Here is a 25029-nt window from a genome sequence, read left to right on the forward strand (position 1 = left end):
ATCCCAACTTCTCTATGGCCTTTTGATGTGGTCTCCCCATTTTACAGACAAGAAAATAGAGGCTCCGCATGGTAAGGTGATGTCCAAGCCAGGAGCTGAGGATTGTTCCAATGTACCCTCTTCCTTCCTCTCCCCCCGGCCCATGAGCTCTCACCGTGGGCACCAGGAGCCCCTGCCGCATGATGTCATGGATCTGCCGGCCCCGCTGGGTGCCTCTTTGGGCCTCCTGCCGCAGCAGCTGGCCCAGCCCCACATGGCAAAGGCCGTACTTGGTGGCCATATACTTGCACTGCGTCCCTTTGCCACAGCCTGGGCCGCCCATCACAAAGATGATCAGGGGGGACTTGAGGATGTCTGTGGTGCGGGGAAAGATGGAGGGGGATGGGTTAGCGCCTGGGGTGGAGGGGCAGCCGCCCCGATGTGATTGTGTCTACAGGTTAGTAGAGCATGTCTTTGAGTGACACTGGACCCAGGTCTCTTAGCATACCCTCTTTTGCCCTAGGGTGGCATCTGTGAGCACGTGTCTGTGCCCAAGGGTATATACAGCCAGGCAGGTTGTGAGTAGGTGCTGCTGTGGGTTGCGGTGGATGAAGACGTGAACTTGAACCCGCAAGCCCTTTGCACACGGCATCTCCCTGAAGCATCGCAGTGACTCTATTATCCCATTTTACAGTTGAGGAAACCGAGGCTCATCCCATCCCTCCATCCCCTGGCTTCACTCTGTCCCAGCCAGCCCCAGGGGTCTCCTTTCCGTTCCTTGAACTTGCCAAACTCATTCCTCCCTGGCTGTTCCCTCCACCTGCAAAATATCTACTTGGCTCCGATCTGTAAGGAAACTGCTTGCTAACCTCCTGTAAGCAAGGACATGCAAATTGCACCTATGTCTAGCACCTAAAACTAAGTCCTATCCGATTCTCAACTAATAATGAATTACAAGTTTATCTCACAGGTGACAGAACTGGAGACGAGACAGAATCAGAGATTCTTCCACCTACCCAGGGACATCTACATAATGATGTTTCCTTCACTCCCAGATTGTATGTGAAATGTAGATTTCTCGGGCCTCCTAAGATTGTAGCCGCTACCTCATCAGCCCTCCCGCCCCCCTGCCTTTATCCTTCTCTCTCTAAACGCCTTTAAAATGCTGAAGGTTTCAACCTCCCCTTCAAAAAAACAGCCACAGCTTGTCTGCGGTTCGTGTTTTTCCCGGGCGCGTCCTCAAAATCTTGGCTTAAGAAACCTCCATTGATTGAGACTTTTGCCTCGGTCATTTATTTGGGTTGACAGTTCCTTCTGGTCACACCTCAGCCATCAGTCCTTCTCTAAGCCCTGTCTAAAGAACCTCATTTCCTCCACAGCAATGGCTACAGTCAGTCCTGATTTCCTGTTTCCTTGTTCTTGGTGGTTGCCTCCCCCACGCCCCCCCCCCAGACATTGTACCCCATGAGGGCAGGGACTATTTCTGTCGCACTCACTCTGTATTCCCAGTAGTTGGCACAGTTCCTGCGATCTAGTAGTGGATGAGGAATAAATGAATGTCCAAGGCTACCAGACACATCTACGGACTCTGTCGTTTATAGTCCAATTTTGTGCCTTGCTTCCCTCCTTTGCTTAGCCAACTCCTATGCATCCCTCAGGGCCCAGCTGAAACTTCCCCTCTTCCCTGAGCCCCCAGAGCCAGCTGTGCTGCTTCTGTTCCCTCCTGGGTTGTAGATTCCGAAGTTATGAGTCTGTCTCCTCCACCCCTCTGTGACCTCCAAGAGGGCAGGGAGCTGGTTCGACAGATTCTCTCCTTGGGGAGCCAAGAACCCAGCAGGTGCGGGAGCATTTCCGGGAGGGGATCGAGGAAGGGCTGAACCGCGAGCATGCGCAGTTGTGTTAGTGCCACGATGGGGGGCCTGCCCCTCCGTCCCTGTCCTCGACAGCCTCCTTCCCTTCCTCCCCAGTACCCCAGCCACCCCGCCATGTTACCCTTCTCCTGCGGCCTCAGAGGCCTGCCCGTCTGGGGCAGCTTGGACCTGCACAGACCCATCCAGCCGGCAGCCCCTCGGGGTGGTCCCGCCCCATCCCCACCCACGCCCTGAACCCTCCTGGCTCAGCTCAACGTCACAAAGGACCCTGCCCCGATCACTTTGCGGGATGATAGGGTCCCCTCCCACTCCTAGAGCAGGGGGAGGAAACGAACCCCAAACATGCTCAGGAGGAGAAGGAGCTCGACCCCGCAGAGTTAGGCCTTGGTTGCTATGGTGATGCAGCCTCCTTGGACTCGCTTCCGGGGGACGACAGCGCATGCGCAAAGCGCCCGGGAAGCCACGAGGAGGGATTCCTTTCTACCTCCCTACCCAGGATGCTCCGCGGAGGGTTCATGTGATGACGTCACGAAGGCGTGCCCCAGCTGATTAAGGTAACGCGCTATATAAGAGCGCGCCTGCGACAGGAGACAGTTCGTTTACCTCAGACTCAGCCTGCTTTTGCTGTGTCTGTAAAGGGGCGGGAGGAGGCGCACAGGTGACAGTATTCAGGCGGCCACAGGCGCCGAGGGGTTTCACTTCCAGGTTAGGCGAAGGCGCAGACGGATCTGGTCGAGCGCAGCTTCCGGGTGGCTGATCTCAGGGCCGCTGGTGTCTAGGGCTTGGGGTCCTCGCTCTCCAAGCGACACCGAGAAGGCGGCTTCCCCGGGGACTGAGGGACGTGAACTCCGGGGGAGACACAAAAGAATCCGGGTCGGACCGGACCCGAGCCCCTGACCGTTGCCCATGGCGGCCCTAGTGAGTATGAATGAGGCGGGAGTTGCGGGTCCCGGCGCTGACCCCCGCAGCCCCGCACTCACCGTCCACCTCCTCTGTCCGCAGGGCCCCGGCAGCCAGAATGTCACTGAGTATGTCGTTCGAGTTCCCAAGTAAGTGCCCGGCCCCACACAAAGGAATTAAAACCTTCACGAGATTTCTAGGCGTTTCTGGCCCCGCCTGTGGTTCTCCGTCCAGACTGGGAGCGACTTGGAGGGCCGGGCTGGGGTTAAGCTGAGGCCTCTTGGGGTTGTCACTGTTTTTTGAATGAGTGAATCAGTGCATTTCATGCACAGCACGATTCAGCCCCTTGGCCTAGCATTCAAGGCCTTTGTGGTCTCTTGATGCCAGGACTGTAGCCCTAAGGACATAGTCTTCGTTCTGTTTTTAACTGGTCAGGTTTTTGTCCTTTCCAGGCCTTTGTTCATGCTGTTCCCTCTGCCAGGAATGCCTTCCTGTCCCTCTCGCCCCTCCCACCCCCCCATCAAACTGTGACTATGTTGGGTGGATTTTTCTTTTTTTTTTTTGAGACAGAGTCTCTCTGTGTTGCCCGGGGTAGAGTGCCGTGGCGTCATCCTAGCTCACAGCAACCTCAAACTCCTGGGCTCAAGCGATCCTCCTGCCTCAGCCTCCTGAGTAGCTGGGACTACAGGCATGCCCGGCTAATTTTTTCTATATATTTTTAGTTGTCCAATTAATTTCTTTCTAATTTTAGTAGAGACGGGTCTCGCTCTTGCTCAGGCTGGTCGAACTCCTGAGCTCAAACAATCCGCCCACCTCGGCCTCCCAGAGTGCTAGGATTACAGGCATGAGCCACCGCGCCCGGCCCGGGTGGATTCTTCTTGATACTGCAAAACCCACTTCCAATATTTTCCTCCTCCAGGAAGCACACCCTGCCTTCCTCCACAGGGCCGAGTTCTCAATTAAACCTACATCTTGGGTTCCCCCAAATCTTTGTCCAAACCTCCTTCTGTTCTTTGTATGGAGTTAGGAGGGGATGGGTCCAGCTTCCCTGACAGTCTGGGAGTCCTTGGAGTCTTTTAGGAGTTCCCAGCATTGCCCAGCACAAAGAGCTGAGCCAGGGTGGGCTTGCTGATTGAATGATTGGTTGAATTAACACTGCCTCTTCTTGCCCACTCCAGGAACACAAACAAAAAGTTTAACATAATGGCGTTTAATGCAGCTGATAAAGTCAACTTTGCTACTTGGAATCAGGTAAGTCTCTGGTCTTGGCGGTGGGGAGTGAGAGAACATGACCCTGGACTTAGTGGTTGTAATAGTTGCTTTTTTTTGCCTTTTTCTCTTTTATCCACATTGCCAGCTTTTAAGTAATAGTTGCTTAGATGTAATAGTAATTAAGGCTCAGTTTCCTCAGTTCTCCCCAAGTGAAGGTAAAACAATGACAGAGGCCCAGGCTGAGCTGCTGGGTGTCCCTGAAAGATTTGGCATTCCCTGCAAGAGGTCTTCTCCTTAAAGGGGAACATCTAAAAGTTGTGCCCACTAATGGGCATTTTTGGCCTAGATTTATCTGGGCCGAGGGCCACATCCTACAGACAGCCCCCAAGTGCCCGCTGTCAGAGGCTCTAGAAAGGACTTTGGATCTTGGCAGGGTGGTTTGCACCTGTCGTTCCGGCTACTCAGGAGGCTGAGGCAAGAGGATTGAGTTCAGCCCCAGCCTGAGCAGGCAACATAACAAGACCCGGTCTCCATAAAATAAAAGTAAAAATGAATCATTACTAGAATGAATCATTACTAGAAAGCACTTTGGAAGCCATTGAAGGGTTTTCAGCTGGGAAGTGGTAGAGTGATCTGGCCACTAAAGGGAGACAAACTGGGTTTGAGGACAGATGATGGGAGGTCAGGATGGAGGCAGCTGCGCTGGTCCAGGCGAGTCCTGGGTGGGCATTGGAGCCAACCAAGGGTCTGAGGGGTAGCCAGACTTTAGGGTGTTTTGAAAGTGGAAACAACAGGGTCAGTTGGTTGATTGGATATTGAGGGGTGAGGGAGAGTGAATCACAGACGATTCCATTTACTGAGACAGAGAAGCTCGGAGAAAGTAGAGTTTGGGTGGAGGCTTTGAGAATTCAATTCTGGGACATCTTGTATTTAAACTGCTAGTTGGACAGCAAGAGCGGGTGGTAAGTAAGCGCTTGGGTGTATAAGTTGGGAGATGGGGATGGAGGATCTGGGCGTTTGGGTGGCATTTGAAGCCACGGAGACTGGACCAGCTCAGCAGAGGAGTTGGCCCAACGTCCACAGTCAGCAGCTTCAGATCCTCCCACAGTGGGGCAACTCCTGGTACACCTCTTGTCTGTGAGCTCAGTTCTGTCTTTTGATTACTTTAAAATACTGCCTCATTCCCGGGAGCTGATGAAACTGTATTTGAGAGAGGGGTGATAGCAACATTTCTATGTGGACGTTGGGCAAGTGAGTGTTTGCTCAGGGAACCCTCTTCCCAGGGAGGAAGGTCATTGTCCATTTGAAAGCTTGCTGGGTGGGGGGCAGCCTGCCTTCCGGGAGCTCCAGCTACTCGTTCATATACAAACATACTTTCAGCTGGGCACAGTGGCGTGCACCTGTAGTCCCAGCGACTCGGGAGGGTGAGGCAGGAGGATCACTTGAGCCCAGCAGTTCGAGGCTGCAGTGAGCTGTGATGAGGCCACTGTACTCTAGTCTGGGCGACAGAGCAAGACCCTGTCCATTCATTCATTCATAAATAAATAAATAAATGACATATAAATTAATTATTACAAAAACAGATTTTCACAAACATTCAGTCTATAGTACTCCATCCTCACAGTCGAGTTATATGGTGGTTTTAGATCAATGTTCGGTTATCCCTGGAGTTTTGGTTTTTTTTTTTTTTGAGACAGAGTCTCACTCTGTTGCCTTGGCTAGAGTGCTGTGGCGTCAGCCTAGCTCACAGCAACCTCAAACTCCTGGGCTCAAGCGATCCTCCTGCCTCAGCCTCCCGAGTAGCTGGGACTACAGGCATGCGCCACCATGCCCGGCTAATTTTTTCTATATATTTTTAGTTGTCCAGATAATTTCTTTGTATTTCTAGTAGAGACGGGGTCTTGCTCTTGCTCAGGCTGGTTTCGAACTCCTGAGCTCAAACAACCCGACCATCTCGGCCTCCCAGAGTGCTAGGATTACAGGCGTGAGCCACCGCGCCCGGCCGATAAGTTTTTAAATGTGCTGTAATTTTAACGTTTGTTTAGTTCAGTTTTGTTTCTTTTTTCCTGAGATGGGATCTTGCTGTGTTGCCCAGACTGGCCTTGAATGAGTGCACCCAACTCGGTTCATTTAGTTTTCTTCACCAGCTCAGTCCAAAACTTTCCCCTAGTTGTGTAAATCTCACTGTGTCTAAGCGCATTAAGCATTCTCTCAGTTCCTTCCCTTGGAGGTTTCCCTCCCTGCCAGAGCCTGCTGACCTGCCCGTCTGCCCTGGCTGCTCTCCCCTGCCCTACGGCCTCTTCTAGGTGGGGTGGCATGGTGTGGGGTCTTCTCTGACCTTTTCCCGGGTCTTCTCCCTCCGTCTCCCCTGATTTCCCATTTCTTGGCTCCTACCTTGTTGTCTTTCCTGTTTTCTTCCTTGTTTGAATGAAGCGCACCCTGGAGCAGCTCCTGAAAAGGAGCTGTGGGAGGCATGCTGTGAGTGCTTGTGTCCCTAAAACTAGCTCTGTTCTCGCCTCACGGTTGATAGCATGGCTGGGTGTGAATCTCTAGGCCAGTAATCATTTTCCCTCGGAATTTTGAAAGTGTGGCTCCATTGTCCTTTTGCTCCCGGTGCAGCTGTTGAGGAATCTTTGCCATTCTCATTCTTGGTCTATTGTATTAGGAGTCAACAAGCTTTTTCGTAAAGGGCCAGTTAATAATGATGTTCAGCTGTTTTGGCCAGTCTCTGTCCTGTGTGATCTGTTCTGCCATTGCAGAATGAAAGCAGCCATAGACAGTAGTAAATGAATGGGCGTGGCTGTGTGCCAATAAAACTTTATTTACAAAAACAGGCAGCCAGCCCATGCCAACTTCTGCTTTATACGAAACCTGTTTTCCCTCCTCCCTGGGAGCCTATAGGATCTTCTCTTTGTCCCCAGTGGTCTGAAGCAGTGGGAAGTAATGTGGGTCTTCTTGCCTTCTTCAGTTAATAAGTCTTGGCAGCTGTTCCATACAGTTGTCTCTTTTCTTTCTTCGTTTTTGTTTCGGGCTACATGGTGTCCACTGTATGGAGGAACCCCGGTGTATTTAACCAGACCTGTCGATGTGCGTTTAGACCCCCTCCCAATCTTTAGCCACAGCAAGCAGCACTGCAATGCTGCGGCTCCCAACCCCCAGGCTGCCGACTGCTACTGGTCCGTGGCCTGTTAGGGACCTGGCCACACAGCAGGAGGTGACTGCTGCTGCAAAACATTATTTTGTGTGTATGTCGTTTCAACCTCTGCTATATCTAGAAGAATCCTTAGAGTAAGCAATCCGTGCATTCTAAAATGCAGCGTAGACTGCTAAATTGCCCAAAGATTGACCTTTTTTTTTTTTTTTTTCTTTAAAACAGTCTTGCTCTGTTGCCAGGGCGAGAGTACCATGGCATTAGCCTAGCTCACAGCAACCACAAATTCCTGGGCTCAGGCAATCCTCCTGCCTCAGCCTCCCGAGTTGCTGGGACTATAGATGTTCACCACCATGCTTGGCTAATATTTTTCTATTTTTAGTAGAGATGAGGTCTCCTTCTTGCTCAGGCTAGTCTGGAACTCCTGAGCTCAAGCGATCCTCCCGCCTCGGCCTCCCAGAGTGCTAGGATTACAGGTGTGAGCCACCACGCCCGGCCTTGCCCAGAGATTGAAATTTGGAAAAAACTCATCCTTTGATGACATCTAAATTCATGGGGCAATGCAGAGTCAAATGGAGAGTTCCAGGGAGGTAGTTTTTATTTTTTCTTTGTTTTTGTCATACCACTCCAGTGATCTTGTTTCTTTTTTTTAACTTTTAAATTAGAAATAATTTCAAACTTTCAAAAAGAGACACAGTACAAGGCTTCACCCAAATTCCTTTTTCCCAGATTGACTGAGCACTAACGTTCCACTCCCTTTTTGCCAAGCAGGAAGTTGGCTTTGAGCCTCCGGAGCTCAGCGTGGGGAGAGCGTAAGGTCATCCTGGCGGGGGGCACAGCCCAAGCAGAGGGCAGGACCCTGAGACGTTTCACTTCTTGTTCCCCCACAGGCCCGGCTGGAGCGGGACTTGAGCAACAAGAAAATTTACCAAGAGGAGGAGATGCCCGAGTCCGGCGCGGGCAGCGAGTTCAACCGCAAGCTCCGGGAGGAGGCCCGGAGGAAGAAGTACGGCGTCGTCCTCAAGGAGTTCAGACCCGAGGACCAGCCCTGGCTGCTCCGCGTCAACGGCAAATCAGGCAGGAAGTAAGTGGCAGGGAGGGGTGGGTGCCAGCCTAGGGACTAGCCCACATCCCCCCTCGTGCCGCACACTTTGTGGGATGCCCTCTCTGAACCTCAGTTTCCCCCCGTAAGATGGGGGCGCCAGCACTTCCGCCCTTGCAGGGTTTTATTTTTGCAGATGTACCGGGTTGGTGCTCATGCCTGGCTCTGTGGCAGCTCTGAGTGCCACAACGCAGGAAGCCCAGTGGCCGGCCCTGCGGGTGGTTTATGATGTTTGGGACGCCTCTCGGAGAGGGCAGCCCGAGCAGGAGGGGTGAAGATTAGGTTGAGGAAGGGCGCTCCAGGCTGAACAGCATGTGATGGTGACAGTGGGCCAGCTGGCGCAGGGCAGTGGGTGCCAGCATGTGGCCGGACCCTGAGCCCAAGGGAGCCCTGGAAGGCTGTAGGCAGGGAGGGGTACGCAGAGCAAGTTGATGGTCTGGACAGTGGGGGCAGAGGAGAATGTGGCGGGGGCCCCGAGGAGCTGGACAGTTGTTTAGCCTCCAGGAGATGCAGCCCTAGTCGAGTGCCTACTTCAGGTCCGGCCATGCCTCCCTGTCCCATCTCGGTCCCCAGCCCGGCTCCCAGCTGCAGCCCGTGAGTGGTGGTGGAACCAGAGGCAAATCTAGATGGGTCTGACCCCAGGGCTGGGCCCTTCACGGCTGATCTAGCCCAGTCCTTGCAGAAATGATGATGATGCGCATACTATGCCCAGCTCTGGACCCGCTCTGCGGGGCTCGAGCACTGGCCCTGCTCCCCAGATGTGGAAGTTGAGGCTCAGGCAGTCGAAGAGCCTCTCCAGAGCCTCATATAGTCCCGGGCTTTCCCTGGAGGAGGCAGGGCCGGGGCTCATCCCCTGACTGTGGCTCCCCACAGGTTCAAGGGCATAAAGAAGGGAGGTGTGACAGAGAACACGTCCTACTACATCTTCACCCAGTGCCCCGACGGGGCCTTCGAGGCCTTCCCCGTGCACAATTGGTACAACTTCACGCCGCTGGCCCGGCACCGCACGCTCACTGCCGAGGAGGCGGAGGAGGAGTGGGAGAGGTGAGTGAGCTGGGGGGGCCGGGGTGCGGGAAAGGGAGCGTGTTGCCAGGCCCTGTGCTGGGAGCTGGGGACTCAGTGGTGGCCGGGGCAGACCCATGCCCCCCTCACGAGCTCTCAGGGCAGTGGGGACACAGACTCGGAACCCTTAGGGCCGCGATGGGGGTGTGCAGGGCACCGTGAGGGCCAGTGTTGGAGCCCAGAGCACGGATCAGCAGAGCAGGGTAGGTCCAGCTGCCGCCTCAACTTCCCCGAGCCTGGGGCCGGCTCCTCTGCGGGGGGTCCTGGGAGGGGCTTCTGAGCAGTGGCATCATTTGGGGTCTCGAGATGGGGTGGGTAGAATGATTGGCAAGTGGCTGCAGGGACGTGGCGCACGAGGCCGGAGCAGTGTGACCGTGGGAGGGGGATGAGGCTGCACCGGGCCTCGAACGCCAGGCTGAGGATGAGACCCCCTCAGGGCCCCGACCACCCTGGGCAGCCGCACGCGGCGGGGAGGGCGCTCCGAGCAAGTCTGCAAAACGGCATTCGCGCGTGTCCAGGCTTAGCAGACGCTCACAGAGTTTGCGGCTCCCAAAAGGTTAAGAAACACCTTTTCTCCCCCCTTTGCTTAATCATTTTGTTTAGTTTTTACGTTTTTGAGTGAGTTATAGGTTGACTCACCCCAAAAGCAACCCCAGTAAAAGGCAGGCAGGGCCCAGCACCCTCCCCAGCCTGGATTGGTGCAGCGTCAGGCCTGGACCCAATGAGGGTCCAGTTCTCCCTGCTGCTCTGTCTGCTCACGCCGGTCAGAATTTCCCTCTGTCACCCAGGCTGGAGTGCAGTGGTGCAGTCACAGCTCCCTGCAGCCCCGATCCTCCCACCTCAGCCTCCTGAGTGGCTGGGACGAAAGGCCCACACACGTCCGGCTAACTTTTTTCTTTTCATTAGAGACGGGGGCCTCGCTGTGTTGCCCAGCCTGGTCTTGAACACCTGGCCTCAAGCAATCCTCCCGCCTGAGCCTCCCTAAAACCTGGGATTGCAGGCGTGAGCCGCCGTGCCTGGTCGATGCTCTTGGTCGTTTCATTTGCTGTATTTTCTTTCGAATCTACTTTGTAAGTTCATTAAATGCAGTCGCATTCTTTAAAACGTCCACGAGCAGTGGGATGACGTTACCGCGTTCCAGTGTTCTGATGTAGACGTCAGTCCTCCTTGTCATTAAAGAAGAGGCACCCAGGCTGGGCACAGTGGCTCACGCCTGCAATCCCAGCACTTTGGGAGGCTGAGGCGGGAGGACAGCTTAAGGCCAGGAGTTCGAGACCAGCCTGAGCAAGAGCGAGACCCCGTCTCTACGAAAAAAGAAAAATTAGCCAGGTGTAATGTTGGCACCTCTAGTCCCAGCTACTCGGGAGGCTGAGGCAGGAGGATCTCTTGAGCCCAGGAGTTTGAGGTTGCTGTGAGCTGTGATGATGCCACCGCACTGTAGCTTGCGGCCTGGGTGACAGAGCAAAACTCTCAAAAAAAAAAAAAAAAAGAAAGAAAATCACCCATAAACTCTAATGACAAGAGACCAATGTGAGTACATTGGGGCAGATTCTGTGAGCCTGAGGGAGGTGCGACGGCATCACGTGACCCTCCTCCTGGATGGACCCAGGCAGGGAGGGGGTCGAGGGAGGACCGGTGTCGTCCTCTGTGTGTGATCCGAGGCGTCCCTGCCGCCTGCTGAGTCCCCTGGAGGGTGGGGTCAGGGCACCTTTGCAGTCGCTCTGCGGTGCTCCCAGGCCCACCTGGTGCAGGCGCAGGGCTGGTGGCCTTATCAGCCCCACTGTCCCCCCTCCAGGAGGAACAAGGTGCTGAACCACTTCAGCATCATGCAGCAGCGGCGGCTCAAGGACCAGGGCCAGGACGAGGAGGAGGAGGACAAGGAGAAGCGCGGCCACAAGAAGCCCAGCGAGCTGCGCATCCACGACCTGGAGGACGACCTGGAGATGTCGTCTGACGACAGCGACGCCAGCGGCGAGGAAGGTGAGTCTGGGCCGTCCTGCGGTGCCTGGGCCTTAGTTCTTGGAGGTGACTGGTGGGTTAATGCCGCTGAAAGGAAGGTGTCACTCACAGTGGCCCTGGAAACAGGAGGCTCTGGAGGCCACCCGGGGAGGCAGGGCAGGCGCCCGGGGCACCAGGGCTGTGGCCTATAGTGGGAACCCACAGAGGGTACTGCGTGGGGTCAGCCAGTCTGAACAGTCCCAGGGCGCCCTGGGCTGCAGGGGCCGTCGCTGGCGCCTGGCAGGGGTGATTCAGGGCAGGGGTGATCGCCTGGTGTATGAGCGGTAGAGGAAGGGCTTGGGGGTGTGGGCTCTGGCCTGGGGCGTTTGCCTAGGAGAGGGGACCCTGGGCCAGCCCTTCTCTTTCCAGGAGCGCTGGCTGGCCCTGGAGGGGCCGGTTCCCCAGCCAGCCAGGGCCTGGGATGTCAAAGCACACAAAATACGAGAACCACGATTCATGTGTGCCCTGAGCCACCCCTTCCTCCCCCCGCCCCCCAGGCAGCAAAGCCCCCAAGGCCAAGAAGAAGGCGCCACCCACCAAGGCGGGCAGGAAGAGGAAGAAGAAGAAGGGCTCAGACGACGAGGCCTTCGAGGACAGTGACGACGGGGACTTCGAGGGCCAGGAGGTGGACTACATGTCGGACGGCTCCAGGTGAGCAGCTGGGAGGTGGGTGTGCGGCTGGGCCTGAGTCACTCACGGTGGCCTCGGGGCCGTGCTCGACCTCACGCGCTCCCTGTCTCACAGCAGCTCCCAGGACGAGCCGGAGGTGGGCAAGCCCAAGGTGCCGCAGCAGGAGGAGGGGCCCAAGGGTAGGCCGTGGTCCTCAGCGGGCGGAGGCTGTCGGAGCTCGGGGGATGGCCAGCTGTGGCCCGCTCCCACCCACACCCTGCCCTCTCGCTGCACCAGGAGTCGATGAGCAGAGCGACAGCAGCGAGGAGAGTGAGGAGGAGAAGCCTCCTGAGGAGGACAAGGAGGAAGAGGAGGAGAAGAAGGCGCCCACCCCGCAGGAGAAGAAGCGCCGGAAAGGTGGGGCTGGATTGGCCTCGGCATTCAAGGCTCAGGGCGGGCTCCCTCATCTGCAACGGCGGCAAGGGTGGGTGCAGGGTCAGGGCCGCTCCGGTCCTGAGCCCCGGCCTGTGCCCCTGCAGACAGCAGCGAGGAGTCAGACAGCTCGGAGGAGAGCGACATCGACAGCGAGGCCTCCTCGGCCCTCTTCATGGCGGTAAGGCCCAGCCGGGGCCGGGGTCCAGGCAGGGGCAGCCCAGGCGTCTGGCTCCGGCTGACGTCCCCACCCCACCTCAACCTCTGCAGAAGAAGAAGACGCCCCCCAAGAGGGAGCGGAAGCCCTCGGGAGGCAGCTCGAGGGGCAATAGCCGCCCAGGCACGCCCAGCGCAGAGGGCGGCAGCACCTCCTCCACCCTGCGGGCCGCCGCCAGCAAACTAGAGCAAGGTGAGTGCCCGGCGTCCCCCGCTGCCCCGGGAGCCCCGGCCAGGGAGGGGACAGAGAGGTGGGCACGGAGGCCTGTCCCTCCTTGAGCTGCTTGTGCCCCGATCCTGGCACTGCCCAGCCTGGGGTCCTGCCCAAGGGTCCAGCCTCCCCATTCCCAAGACTCAGCGCGACCCTGCTCCGACAGGGAAGCGTGCAGGCGAGACACCGGCACCCAAGCGCTTGCGGCTGGACGCCGGGCCCCAGAGCCTGTCTGGGAAGTCGACCCCTCAGCCCCCCTCGGGCAAGTCGACGCCCAGCGGCGGGTGAGTTGGCTGGGACGGTGGGGCGGGCGGGGGCAGCCGGGGAGAACCTTGCTGACGCCACCGCCCTGCCGTCTGCTCAGCAGCGACGTGCAGGTGACCGAGGACGCCGTGCGCCGCTACCTGACGCGGAAGCCCATGACCACCAAGGACCTGCTGAAGAAGTTCCAGACCAAGAAGACGGGGCTGAGCAGCGAGCAGACGGTGAACGTGCTGGCCCAGATCCTCAAGCGCCTCAACCCCGAGCGCAAGATGATCAACGACAAGATGCACTTCTCGCTCAAGGAGTGAGGCGCCCAATAAACAGGCTCGTCCTCCGCGGCCTCTCGGCTCTGCGTGCTCACTGTCGCGTGTTCCCCGCCCTGTTGCATCCCTCCCTCAGGCCCGGTGCCCCGGTGTCACCAATTCTGAAACGCCTAGGCAGTGTCCTCCTCCAGCCCCTTCTGGAACCTTCAGATGCCGTTTAGACCCTGTCATTCCCCTCCTCCTCCTCCTCCTCCCTTGACCTCTGTCGCGCTGACCGAGCCCGTGTGCTCCCCGCTGGGTCACTTCTGCAGCTCTGCCTTCCCCTTTACAGGGACCCTCTTCAGCCTCATTTGTCTCCCGCGCAGCCCATTAGGAATTTAGTTTGTCAGTGACTCCATTTTCGATTGCTCAAAGTGGTCTTTGCTTCCTTTGCAGGTCACTGCTCTGTTTGGATAGTTTATTTTTTCAATTATTATTATTATTTTAGAGACAGGGTCTGGCTCTGTCACCCAGGCTAGAGTGCAGTGGCGTCATCATAGCTCACTGCAGCCTCCAACTCCTGGGCTCAAGCGATCCTCCCGCCTCAGCCTCCCCAGTAGCTGGGACCACAGGTGCGTGCCACTGCGCCCGGCTCATGTTTTGATTTTAAGCATCCTTACAGTCTGTCAGACACATTTAGAATCTGAAGTTCATGGGCCTCCTGTTATTTTCTTGTGCTTTGTAATTCAGGACAGGTGCTCACGACCAGCTGGGGGCTCTTTGTAAGCATCCTGCGTGGCCTACTTTGCAGGCAGGTCCTTCCAGATGGTTCTGCCTTCGCTTCTGCCAGCCACCTGGGGGTGCCATCCAACGCCCATTCTATGTGTGGTTCTCAGCTCGGGGACTCTGTCCCTAAGTGGCCACCGAAGCCTAATCCTCCTGGTTTCTGGGCCTTGTCTCAGCTCCCCAGCAATGTTTCTCGGTCCGAGTTTGGGTATGCATTGCCAGGTGCTCTGTACAGGGAGGGCTTATTCCAGTTCCTGTGGCTGGAAATGGAATTTGGCTGCAGCCGCCACTTCGGAACCCCTGTTCTGAGTGACCCGGCTGGGGGCAGGATGTCGGGCTTCTGTCTTGCCCACGGTTGGAAACTGCAGGTGGAAAACTTCCCCACCCAGTTCTGCGGGCCCTTGGCTGCCAAGTGGGGATGCCTGAGATACCCGGCTAATTCCTAGGAATGTCTCCACTGGTCCAACCTCCCTCCCCATCCTCCTGCCAGGCAGGAAAGCAGCTCTGGCCCCTTGCCCTGGTGGTTTCTCCCCTGCTGCCCCTGTCATGTGGACCTCGGTCTAAGGCCTCCCCATTGGGAGGCCAGGCAGTGGCTAGGGGCAGGGGCCTTGCATTTAGGGAGGGACCTGGGTTCAAATCCCCTGGGTGACTTCAGACAAGAGACTTCAGCCACAGTGTCATCACTGCAGCAATGCCCATGGCTGGAGTTCAGGGCACCTCCAGTCCTGCCTTATCTAGACACAAGGCAGCGACTGTCCCTGCGCCGGCTGCTTCGCCCACCTGAGTGGGATGAACCCGGAAGCAGGTTTCCTGGGGCATAAGGTGTGATTTACAATCCCGGGAGCAGCTGTTCGTTCAAAGAGCTGCTACGAATTTACACCACGTGTCAGAGAGTGCCTGGGTCACCCACAGCTGTGTGCAAGCAGGTTCTCTGGTTTTTGCCAGTCTGAGGGGGTGCAGTCTCCGAGTTCCACCCCACTCTCTTGCGCATGGGGTCGAGCCCCTCTTCAGACACACGCACGCTATTTGTATGTGTATCCCCTTGGCATAGAAACTCCCAGCACTGCTACACACCAAGTGCCCGTCCGTCTGACCTCAGAGCGCCGTGTGAGAGGACTTCGGAATTGCCCCCTTGTCTGGTGAGGGGACAGAGGATCACCTCCCCAGGGTCACACGGGGCTGGGCGTGGAAGCTACCAGAGTACGCACCTCCCCGTGACGTGCTGCTGCTTCTGTCAACGTGCTAGACGCGACCATGACCCGGAGGGCCTCGACCTCCCCTCGGGCTCGACGCTCTTGGATCCCAGGGTGGGGCTAGTCTTGGGGTTCCCAGCTTGGCCTTCCGGAGAGAGGAGTCCCTGCTCCCTTGTCCCAGCCCTTGGCTGTCCCCCGGCCTCTCCCTTTTCCTGTTTTGATGCTGGCTCCGCCAGGCCCGGAGACAGGGGCATGATGCCTTAATCCTCCAGGCGGGAGCCATGATGGGCTCGGCCACCTGCGAAGCCGCCCTGCCCAGCACACACGTCTGCTGCACCTGGCACACGACATGTGACATGGGGGCTCCTGACCCCCAGCACCCTGCCTTAGCGGGGGGAGGGACCCCACAGGGGGACCCATGAAGCCCCCTGCCTCCCCCTCCAGGCAGCAGGTGGGGTGGGGACAGTGGTTGCCTGCCCTGGGCTCAGCCCCCGCTGCAGGCACAAGACTCGTAAATCAGGGGGTATCAGGGGCGTCGGAAATGGGTCTGTGGAATGTCGGGGTGGGGTGGGCTGGGGGGTGTGGGCCCTTAACTCTTAGGAGGGCGGGAAGCAGGGCAGGAGGAACCGATGCCTGGACCAGAGGACGCGGTAGCAGAACTGGTGTGGGACATGGGGCCTTCTGGCGCCGCGGCCGGCAGGGAAGAGGTTAGCTCCCCGGTCCGGGAGGGGGTATAAATTCAGGGCACAGGCCCCCTCCGGACCTGCCGTCACAATGGCCTCAGGGATGGCCCCGCTCTGCGCTCTACTGCTGCTGTCACTGCAGCTGGGCCTGGGCTGGGGCTCCAGTGCCTGGGGGACGCCGATGGTCAAGGGAGAGTCTGAGCAGGCGGCGGACGCTGGAGGGACCCAGCAGGGTAAGGACCCCCCGGGGCCCCTGTGACTTCCCATCTCCCTCCTGCCCAGACCCCGCCTGGTGTCAGCGCCTTTCTCTCCCGCAGGCGCCCACTGCTCCCCTGCCCGCCTGCGCCGAGCGCCAGCCAGCCCGTGCCAGCTGTGGAGCCTGACCCTGCCGGTGGCGGAGCTGGGCCTGGGCTACATTTCGGAGGAGAAGGTCATCTTCCGCTACTGCGCCGGCAGCTGCCCCCGTGGCGCCCGCACCCAGCATGGCCTGGTGCTGGCCCGGCTGCGGGGCCAGGGCCGAGCCCACGGCGGGCCCTGCTGCCGGCCTACCCGCTACGCTGACGTGGCCTTCCTTGATGACCGCCACCACTGGCAGCGGCTTCCCCAGCTCTCCGCAGCTGCCTGTGGCTGTGGCGGGTGAAGGCGCCAGCCTGGTGCCCTGAAGCCCGGAGGAGCTCAGCTGCCTTATTTATTGGAGGCCCAGGTGCAGAGAAGACCAGGAGGGGAGGTGCACCAGGGCCGCCAGCAATGAGCACAATAAAAGACACCACCTCCTGGCCTTGCGACTGTGTGTTCAGCCTCCACTGCCCCTGGGGTCTCCGAAGGCAGGTGCCACCCTGGGCTTCCCCTACACATCCCAGCCCCAGCAAACAGCCAGCACAAGGGTGGCTGGGTTGTCCATTCTCCACCTTTATTCACAAATCCAGTCTCTGTGGGAAGCTGGGGGACGGCCTGGGGTCAGCAGGCGGCGGGCGGTTGTCCAGGCTCCCCGGGCCCCATCCCCTCTGGGAGGGAGCGGCAGATCACGGAGATGCGTCGGCCCCGGGGAATCCGACGCTCCCCAAAAAAGGACTCTTCGTCCCGAAGGATCTCATGGGAGAAGTCGTAACGGGCTGAGCCCCTGTGAGAGAAAACGCAGGCTGCGTGACTGGGCGGGAGGAGGCAACCCCTGCTCCAGGCAGACGCAGGTTCCAGCCCGTCTGCTGCCTCCTGCAACACCTTGGAGCATCTGCTGGGGGCGCTGGATTGAGGGAGGTGCTCAAGGCAGCCGGTGGGCATCTGGCACATTCCTGGAGGGGTGGGGGCTCCCCCGCTGTCGGTACCTAAGGATGTAGAGGGAGCCTGGCTCCAGCAGGAGTTCCAGCCACTCCCCCGGCTCCTGGGTGTGCACTAGCCGCATGACGCTGGAAGACAGGAGGGACAGGCCGGCAATGGTGGCCCCGCAGAACTGGAAGAAGGGGCATGGTGGTGGGTCAGGCTCTGGCCTGGCCTGCCCACCCCCCAGCTGGGCACTCCAAAGCGCTGGCTTCTGCCCACCTTGATGCTGTCCACGTGGGGCTTGATGTAGCCCTGCGGCTCCAGGTCCAGCACGTGCACTGGGGAGAGCAGCGTCTGGCCAGGGCCAAAGGCGGCTGCCTGCACACGCTGCAGGATAGCCCGGCTGGCCTCTGACCAGCGCGACTTCTCCGTCTCCCGGAAGCCGTGGATGGCCTGCACAGAGGGCTCGGGTCAAGCCTGGGAGCTCACAGGGGGGGACAGAGAAACTGAGGCACGGAGGGGCAGAGCACAGGGCAAGGGGCTGGTTCTCCCAGCCGCACTCGACCCCGCCCTCAACTCGCAACCACTACCCTATCTAGGTCTTGAATCCATATAGGGACCCCTGCCCCAGGGCCCATCTAGGTCTGACCTCAGTCCCTTGCACCCACCCTCGGGCTCGAATTCCTTGTCCCCAATGCTGGGCCTGCCCCCAGATTCAATTCTCAGCCTCTGCGCACAACCACAGAGGCAACCCACCAAGTCTCCAGTCTCTGTCCCCAACAGCTGCCCTCCCTCATCTCGCTCCAACCCGTTTCCACCTCTTGGTTCCAGATCCTGTCTCCAGTTTCGGCCCTGCCCTCAAAGTCCCCTTCCCCCAGGTCCCGCTCCTCCCAAAGCCCGGGTTCCAGCCCCGCGGCCCTCTCTAGGTACAGCTCCCAGTGCGGCCCCGCCCCCGGCACCCAGGCCCCGCCCACCAGGCTTGGAAAATCCGGGCCCCGCCCCTGACGCCCGGGTCCCGCCTCCGACGCCGCTGCCGTCTCACCGCGTCCCAGTGGTCGTATTCGTAGCGGCGGCGGCGCAGCTCAGGCTCCAGCTCCCGTCTCAGCGTCTCCTCCTCGGCCGCACTCAGAAAGCCAGGCCGCACCACGGCCGCGTCTCGCAGGCGGCTCAGCACGGCCGGGCCCGAGCCCCGCACCCACCCCAGCCCAGGCAGCGTCCTCAGCGCCAGCCGCCCACTCCCGGCCATAGCCCTGGAGCCGGGTCGTGGAAGCTGTCGGGGTAAGGGCAACGCCCCCGCCCCAGAGCCATTGGCTGTGACTGCACCAGTCTCCTCCAGCGATTGGCTTTCCTCAGAGTCCCGCCTCTCGCTCGAGGCTACTGGTTGCTGTTCTGATCACCCTCTTAAGCTATTGGCTCTCCCAGAACCCGCCTTCTCTCCCGCGCTATTGGGCATCATCAATGCAGTGGCTTAGACCATTGGCTGTGCCACAAGTCCGTCTGTTGCCCGACCCTAGCCGCGCCTCTTTTATTATCCGAGAGCCATAAAGGTCCAACCTAGCCGGTGCTTGGCCGAGACTTCGCACAGCGGCCAGGGCAGGATCTGGCCGGGGGCCCGAGGTCAGGGGTCAGAGAAGGATCTGGGCCAAGGCTAAGGTCATGCAGTCGGCTAGGACTAGAGGTTAAGGGCAGAGTAGTCAGGCTGAGATGAAGGGGTCAAGGTTACAGGGGTCAGGGGACTGACGTCAAGGGCACGATTATGGGGTGGGGCCACATGTGTACAGTTAGGGATTGTGGTCAAAGGTCAAAGCGAGGCATCGGCATCATTCATTTCCCCCTTTCAGTAAGTATTATTGTTTTTAGGTTTGAAAATGGCATTATGGTTCTCTTTAAAGATTTCTTATCTCTATGCATGCTGAAATACAGATGAAACGATGTCTGAGATTTGCTTTCAAATAATGTGTGCGTGTGTATATATACACACACACACACACACCTTTTTTTTTTAAGAGGCAGGATCTCACTCTCTTGCCCAGGCTGGAGTGCAGTGGCATAATCATAGGTCACTGCAGCCTCCAACTCCTGGGCTCAAGCGATCCTGCCTCACCCTCCACAGTAGTTGAGACTACAGGCAAACCCCACCACGCTCTGCTAATTTTTATTTTTTTGTAGAGATGGGGTCTTGCTATGTTGCCCAGGCTAGTCTCAAACTCCTGGCCTCAAGCCATTCTCCCACCTCAGCCTCCCAGAATGCTGGGATTACAGGCATGAGCCACTGTGCCTGGCCTAAATAATGCATATATTTTAAATGGTCCATAATGAAAAGTTCAAACAACTGTAACTGATGAATGTAGCCCCTCTCCAATGCTCTGAATTTTAAAAAACAAAAAATTGACCGTAATTCTCCCTCCAGCCACATCTCTGGTGAAGGCTGTCTATCTTTCTAGCTGCTTTGGGCCAAGAGCTTGGAGGTTTTGGAGACTGCTCTCTGTGTCACATGCATCTCACATCCCAGCCCTGCCTTTAAAAGCTAGCTAGAATCTTCCTAGCACTTTGGGAGGCTGAGGTGGGAGGATCACTTGAGGCCAGTAAGAGACCAGCCTGGGCAACATAGCAAGACCCCATTTCTACAAAAAATTTTAAAATTAGCCAGATAGGGCGACACATGCTTGTGGTCCCAGCTACTTGGGAGGCTGAGGTGGGAAGATTGCTTGAGGTCAGGAGTTTGAGGCTGCAGTGAGCTATGATGGTGCCACTGCATTCCAGCCTGGGCAACAGAGTGAGGCTCTTCTTTTAAAAAAAAAAAAAAAAAAGCGGCGGTATGCAGGTGTGTGTGTGAGAGACAGTTACAGTTTTACATAGTGTGGTCAGGGAAAGCATCACTGAGGCGGTGACATTTGCCCAAAGACCTGTAGGAGGTGAGAGACGGACCCTTGTTAGTATCTGGGCAAAGAGCAGTCTGGGCAGAGGGCATAGCCAGTGCAAAAGCCCGGTGGCAGGTCTGTGCCTAGCATGCGGGAGGAACCACAGGAAGGCTGCCTCGGCCTCCCACAGTGCTGGGATCACAGGCGTGAACCACTGCGCCGGCCTGATTTTTTTTTTTAAGTGTCTACTCCCACAGCATGGAGGCTCTCTGGGAACAGTTTTTTGTGTTTTCTTCACGGTATTGTGGCCTCGAGAACTGCGCCTTGACTGTAGTGTATGTCCAGGAGAGTTTGCTGAAGGAAGGGAAGGTCCAGGTCTCAGCTCAGAGCAGACGCAGGAGGGTGAAGTACACACGTGTGCACACCTTCGAGGAGCGAGACGGAAGGTGCCTCAGACGCGGAGCAAAGAACACAAAGGTTTAATTTAAAATCAGTGTTTCAGCCAGGCTGCCCCGTCCACTGGGGATCCCTCGGATCCAAAGTTCCTCAAGGGGCCTCTCCAGGCTCAGCAGCGAGGGGTCAGCAGGGCTCACGGAGGGGTCTGGCTGCACCCGGCCCCTTGCTGTGACCCTGGAGATGAGGCTCAGCTCTCAGGAGCTTGCTGGAACAGGCTCTGCCACCGTCGCTGCCACCACGGGCTCCTTCTGCACCAGCTCGGGCTCATCCTCACCGTCCTGGGGAGGGTGGACCAGGACCTTGTCCAAAATGCCAAACTCCTGGGCCTCCATGGGGCTCATGTAGCGGTCCCTCTCCATGGCCGACTCTGGTGGGGGAAGCGGGACATGGTACACATGAGGGTAAGAGCAAAGGCCTGGGGCCAGGTCTGGCCTGAATGTTTGTTCCTCCCATCCCCCAAATTCCTATGTTGAAGCCCCAACCCCCAGTGGGAAGGTATTTAGAGATAAGGTCTTTGGAAGGTAATTAGGGTTAGATGAGGTCATAAGGGTGGGCCCCCCATATAGGATTAGTGCCCTTCTAAGAAGAGATTCCAGAGTTTGCTCTCTCCCCACCATGTAAGGACACAGTGAGAAGGCAGCTGCCTGCAAGCCAGGAAGAGAGCCCTCACCAGCAACTGAACAGGCCAGCACCTTGATCTTGGCCTTCCAGCCTCTAGGACTGTGAAAAACAAATCTCTGTTGTTCAAGCCACCCAGTCTGTGGTATTTTGTTAGGCAGCCCAAACTGAGTAAGACATCCTGAGTCTACCAATTCTGCCCTGTGTGACCTTGGTCTTCCTCACTCTGAGCCTTGCTTTCCCCATCAGAAAAATATCCATTTCATGCCAGGCATGATGGCTCACGCCTGTAATCCTAGCACTCTGGGAGGCTGAGGTGGGAGGATCGCTCAAGGTCAGGAGTTCGATACCAGCCTGAGCAAGAGCAAGACCCCGTCTCTACTAAAAATAGAAAGAAATTATCTGGACAACTAAAATATATATATATAGAAAAAATTAGCCAGGCACGGTGGCACATGCCTGTAGTCCCAGCTACTCGGGAGGCTGAGGCAGGAGGATCGCTTGAGCCCAGGAGTTTGAGGTTGCTATGAGCTAGGCTAACGCCACGGCACTCTAGCCCGGGCAACAGAGTAAGACTCTGTCTCAAAAAAAAAAAAAAAGAAAAGTATCTATTTCAATTTTTTTTAAACTTTTTATTGATTTATAATATACATCCAGGAAAGGGCATGATTCATAAATGTACAGTCAGATGGATTTTCAGACTGAACGTACCCATAGGACCAGCACCCAGACCAAGAAATGGAACCTCGCCAGTGCCCCGAAAACCCTGCTTGGGCCATCAGTCACTAATCCGCACCACCTCCTCCCCATACCCCAAAGTAACCCCCACCCTAGCAGCACAGATTAGCTCTGCCTATTTTTGTCATTTAAACCACTGTTGGCACACCCAGGCCACTGGCACCGGGCCAGTTTGGGGCTCCTATGAACTGGATTGCCATCGAGTCCCTGTACACATCTTTCACGGACACAAGTGCCCGTGGTCACACACTGAGCAGGGGAACCAAGGGGGACCTTTGTGCATGTTTAGCCTTAGCCGGTAACACCAAACAGCTTTCCAAAGTGGGCGTCCCATTTTCACGCCCACCTGTAGCAGCCAAGTGTTCCAGTTGCTCCGCACCCTCATCGGCGTTTCGTGTTGTCAGTTTTTTTGTATCTTAGGCATTGTAGAGGACGGAAATGGTATCTCTCTGTGGTTTTAATTTGCCTTTCCCTAATAACTATCTTTTTTTTTTTTTTTTTTTTTTTGAGAAAGGATGTCACTCTGTTACCCTGGGTGGAGTGCAGTGGCATCATCATAGCTCACTACAACCTCAAACTCCGGGGCTCAAGTGATCCTCCTGCCTCAGCCTCCTTAGTAGCTGGGTCTATAGGTGCGCACCACCAGGCCTGGCTAATTTTTCTATTTTTAGTAGAGATGGGTCTTGCTCTTGCTCAGGCTGGTCTTGAACTCCTGAGCTCAAGCAATCCTCCCTCCTCAGCCTCCCAGAGTGCTGGGATTACAGATGTGAGTCACGCGCCCGGCCTCCCTAATAACTGTTGATGTTTTTATTAAATATCATCACTAAAGATGATGAACATCTGCCGGGCGCGGTGTTATACTCTATAAATACTATACTCTGAAAGGGCTTAGAACAGTGGTTCTTAACTGCATGCGATTCTGTGGGTACCTGGTGATGTCTGGAGACATTTTGGGTTGTCACGATTGGGGGAGGCTACTGGCATCTAGTGGGTGGAGGCCAGGGATGATGCTACACACCCTACAGTGCCCGGGACAGTCCCTACCACAGAGAATGATCTGATCCGGCCCTGAATGTCCACAGGCCGAGGTTGGGAAGCCCCGGCTGAGAACGCCTGGCAAGTCCGTCCACATTGAATAAAATAAAGGAGGGCAGCCGGGGTCTGGCCGGGGCGGGGGCACTCACCGATCACCTGCAGGCTCTGTTTGGTGTGTTTGGCATAGATGTTGTACAGCTGTTTCTTGAGCTTCATGATCTCCTCCGCCTGGATGGCGATGTCTGTGGCTTGCCCCTGAGGGACGTCCCAAGTGCAGTGAGGGGACAAAGGCCAGAATCAGTGTCGGCCCCTCATGAGGAGGCTCGAGATGAGGACCCGGGAGCCCTCCCTGGGCTTCCGGCTTCCGGTTTTCAAGCAGGTGGGACAGGGATCTTCGAGTCCCACCACATCTTGCGTCATCCTTGCTGCCACCAGGAAGCCTTTCTGACTCTACTATATATTTTCTTATTTTCTGCTCTGGGCCTTGCAGACTGGGGAGGAACAGCCCCTTCCAAGGCTAGCTAATTCTTGGACACAGGAAACAACTCACTTTTGTACCTTTCAAATGCTGACCAGCCAATCCAGAGCCCACAGCCCCCACCACCTCCCTGATTGGGCTCTAACACGCTGGGCCACTGTCCTCCCCCTGCCCCAATCACCCCAGGGCTGGGTACCAGAGAACTAGGGGCCGTCTCTATACCCCAGAGTGATTCAAACCAGCCAATCCTAAGTCTACTCACCCTGCCTTGCCTGTTCCTTCCCGTAGAGGCTGCAGTAAAGGCTTCTGCCCATGTTTTCCCCCACTCCCTCTGTCCCCGACCGACCCCAGTGCTTCTCCATGTGACCCTGTGTGGCGTGCCATGGCTTGGCGCACCCCCTCCTCTTGGGATGTGAGTAACAAACTGTCTTTTCACTGCCAGTTGGCCCCCGATCTGTTGGCCTCACCATACCTGAGTGAATAACACTGACACCCACACTTGGCTTCCGCCCAGCCAGTCCTTGTGCCCAGACCCTGTCCTGCATCCTGATGGCAGCTCACAGCCTGGCACTCACCCGGGCGCCCCCGGACGGCTGGTGGATCATGATGCGGGAGTTGGGCAGTGAGTGGCGCATGCCCGGGCTGCCCGCAGCCAGCAGCAGGGAGCCCATGCTGGCGGCCTGGCCCACGCACCACGTGCAGATGGGGTTCAGGATGTACTGCATCGTGTCGTAGATGGCCAGGCCTGCAGTCACCACGCCACCTGTGGGTAGGGGTCTGAGTGAGGGGCTGTGTAGAAGCAGCCCTTTAAAGCAGAAGTCGCAGGGGCAAATGCCTCTGGGGGTCAGGAAGTGACAGAAGCAGGTAACCAGGTGGGGGCAAAAAGGACAGCACTTGCGTCAGAGTCAGCTGACTGCTGCCACACAAGCATATGGGCCCACCGGGACCAGATCTACCAAATTTCCAAGAGAAACTAGAAACCAGAAGAGAGTGTTGGCTAAGAGTGAAGGCTCTGGAGCCAGCCCGCTTGGGTATGAACCCTGGCTGGGCAAGTTATCATCTGTGTGACCTTGGGCAAGTGACTCAGCCTCTCTGAGCCACAGTGCCCCTCCGAGCAGATTGCAGATAACTAGATACTACCCCTCGTGGGGTTGCTGCGAGGACAAAATGAGTTAAATACGTATGAAGTGCTTTGAAAAATGCCTGGCTTAGTAAAGTGCTAATTAAAATTGGCTATTCTGTAAGCCAGGTGTGGTGGCTCATGCCTATAATCCCGGCAGTCTGGGAGGCCCAGGTGGGAGGATCGCTTGACATCAGGAGTTCAAGACCAGCCTGACAAAGAGCAAGACCCTGTCTCTACTAAAAATAGAAAAATTAGCCAGGCGTGGTGGTATGTGCCTGTAGTTCCAGCTACTCAGGAGACTGAGGCAAGAGTTTCACTTGAGCCCAGGAGTTCGAGGCTGCAGTGAGCTATGATTGTGCCACCGCACTGCAGCCTGGGTGACAGAGTGAGACCCTGCCTCCAACAACAGAATTTAAAATTAAAAAGTTTTAAAAAATTGGCTATTCTCTCTTTTTTTTTTTTTGAGACACAGTCTCACTCTGTTGCCCTGGCTAGAGTAAGTGCCATGGCGTCAGCCTAGCTCACAGCAACCTCACACTCCTGGGCTCAAGC

The 25029-nt window shown here is 56.9% G+C and overlaps 4 protein-coding genes across 6 annotated transcripts in view; 2 read left to right on the forward strand and 2 right to left on the reverse strand.

Moving 5' to 3' along the window:
• Window positions 1–2423: 2423 nt before the first annotated feature.
• On the forward strand, window positions 2424–13582 carry GTF2F1 (general transcription factor IIF, polypeptide 1, 74kDa). Of its 3 annotated transcripts, none has more exons than XM_012646257.1 (13): window positions 2424–2768; window positions 2853–2899; window positions 3929–4001; window positions 8004–8197; window positions 9089–9259; window positions 11073–11257; window positions 11773–11926; window positions 12020–12084; window positions 12182–12301; window positions 12424–12497; window positions 12587–12725; window positions 12910–13027; window positions 13108–13582. In XM_012646257.1, exons 1-13 carry the CDS (start codon window positions 2757–2759, stop codon window positions 13313–13315), a joined length of 1560 nt encoding a protein of 519 aa, XP_012501711.1. In that variant the 5' UTR covers window positions 2424–2756; the 3' UTR covers window positions 13316–13582. The 3 variants fall into 3 exon arrangements, with proteins under 3 accessions (XP_012501711.1, XP_012501713.1, XP_012501712.1); XM_012646259.1 differs by having other exon boundaries at window positions 12023–12084; XM_012646258.1 differs by having other exon boundaries at window positions 13111–13342.
• A 2258-nt stretch (window positions 13583–15840) lies between these two features.
• Window positions 15841–16551, forward strand: PSPN (persephin). The gene is made up of 2 exons (XM_012646260.1): window positions 15841–16144; window positions 16229–16551. The coding sequence occupies exons 1-2, from the start codon at window positions 16003–16005 to the stop codon at window positions 16549–16551; spliced, it is 465 nt and encodes a 154-aa protein (XP_012501714.1). The 5' UTR covers window positions 15841–16002.
• A 250-nt stretch (window positions 16552–16801) lies between these two features.
• Window positions 16802–18532, reverse strand: ALKBH7 (alkB, alkylation repair homolog 7 (E. coli)). Its single transcript, XM_012646261.1, has 4 exons — window positions 18211–18532; window positions 17448–17621; window positions 17234–17358; window positions 16802–17031 (listed from the first exon to the last, which is right to left on the reverse strand). Exons 1-4 carry the CDS (start codon window positions 18412–18414, stop codon window positions 16869–16871), a joined length of 666 nt encoding a protein of 221 aa, XP_012501715.1. The 5' UTR covers window positions 18415–18532; the 3' UTR covers window positions 16802–16868.
• A 1959-nt stretch (window positions 18533–20491) lies between these two features.
• CLPP (caseinolytic mitochondrial matrix peptidase proteolytic subunit) overlaps window positions 20492–25029 on the reverse strand; it is an 11491-nt gene continuing 6953 nt past the window's right edge. The window contains exons 4-6 of the mRNA XM_012646262.1: window positions 23930–24117; window positions 23026–23131; window positions 20492–20852 (exon numbers count right to left, since the gene is read on the reverse strand). Coding sequence (XP_012501716.1) covers window positions 20680–20852; window positions 23026–23131; window positions 23930–24117 — 467 coding nt within the window. The 3' untranslated portion in view covers window positions 20492–20679. The remainder of the gene's footprint in view (window positions 20853–23025; window positions 23132–23929; window positions 24118–25029) is intronic.

The sequence above is a fragment of the Propithecus coquereli genome, unplaced genomic scaffold (assembly GCF_000956105.1).
Source record: "Propithecus coquereli isolate 6110/MARCELLA unplaced genomic scaffold, Pcoq_1.0 Scaffold241, whole genome shotgun sequence".
NCBI lineage: Eukaryota > Metazoa > Chordata > Mammalia > Primates > Indriidae > Propithecus > Propithecus coquereli.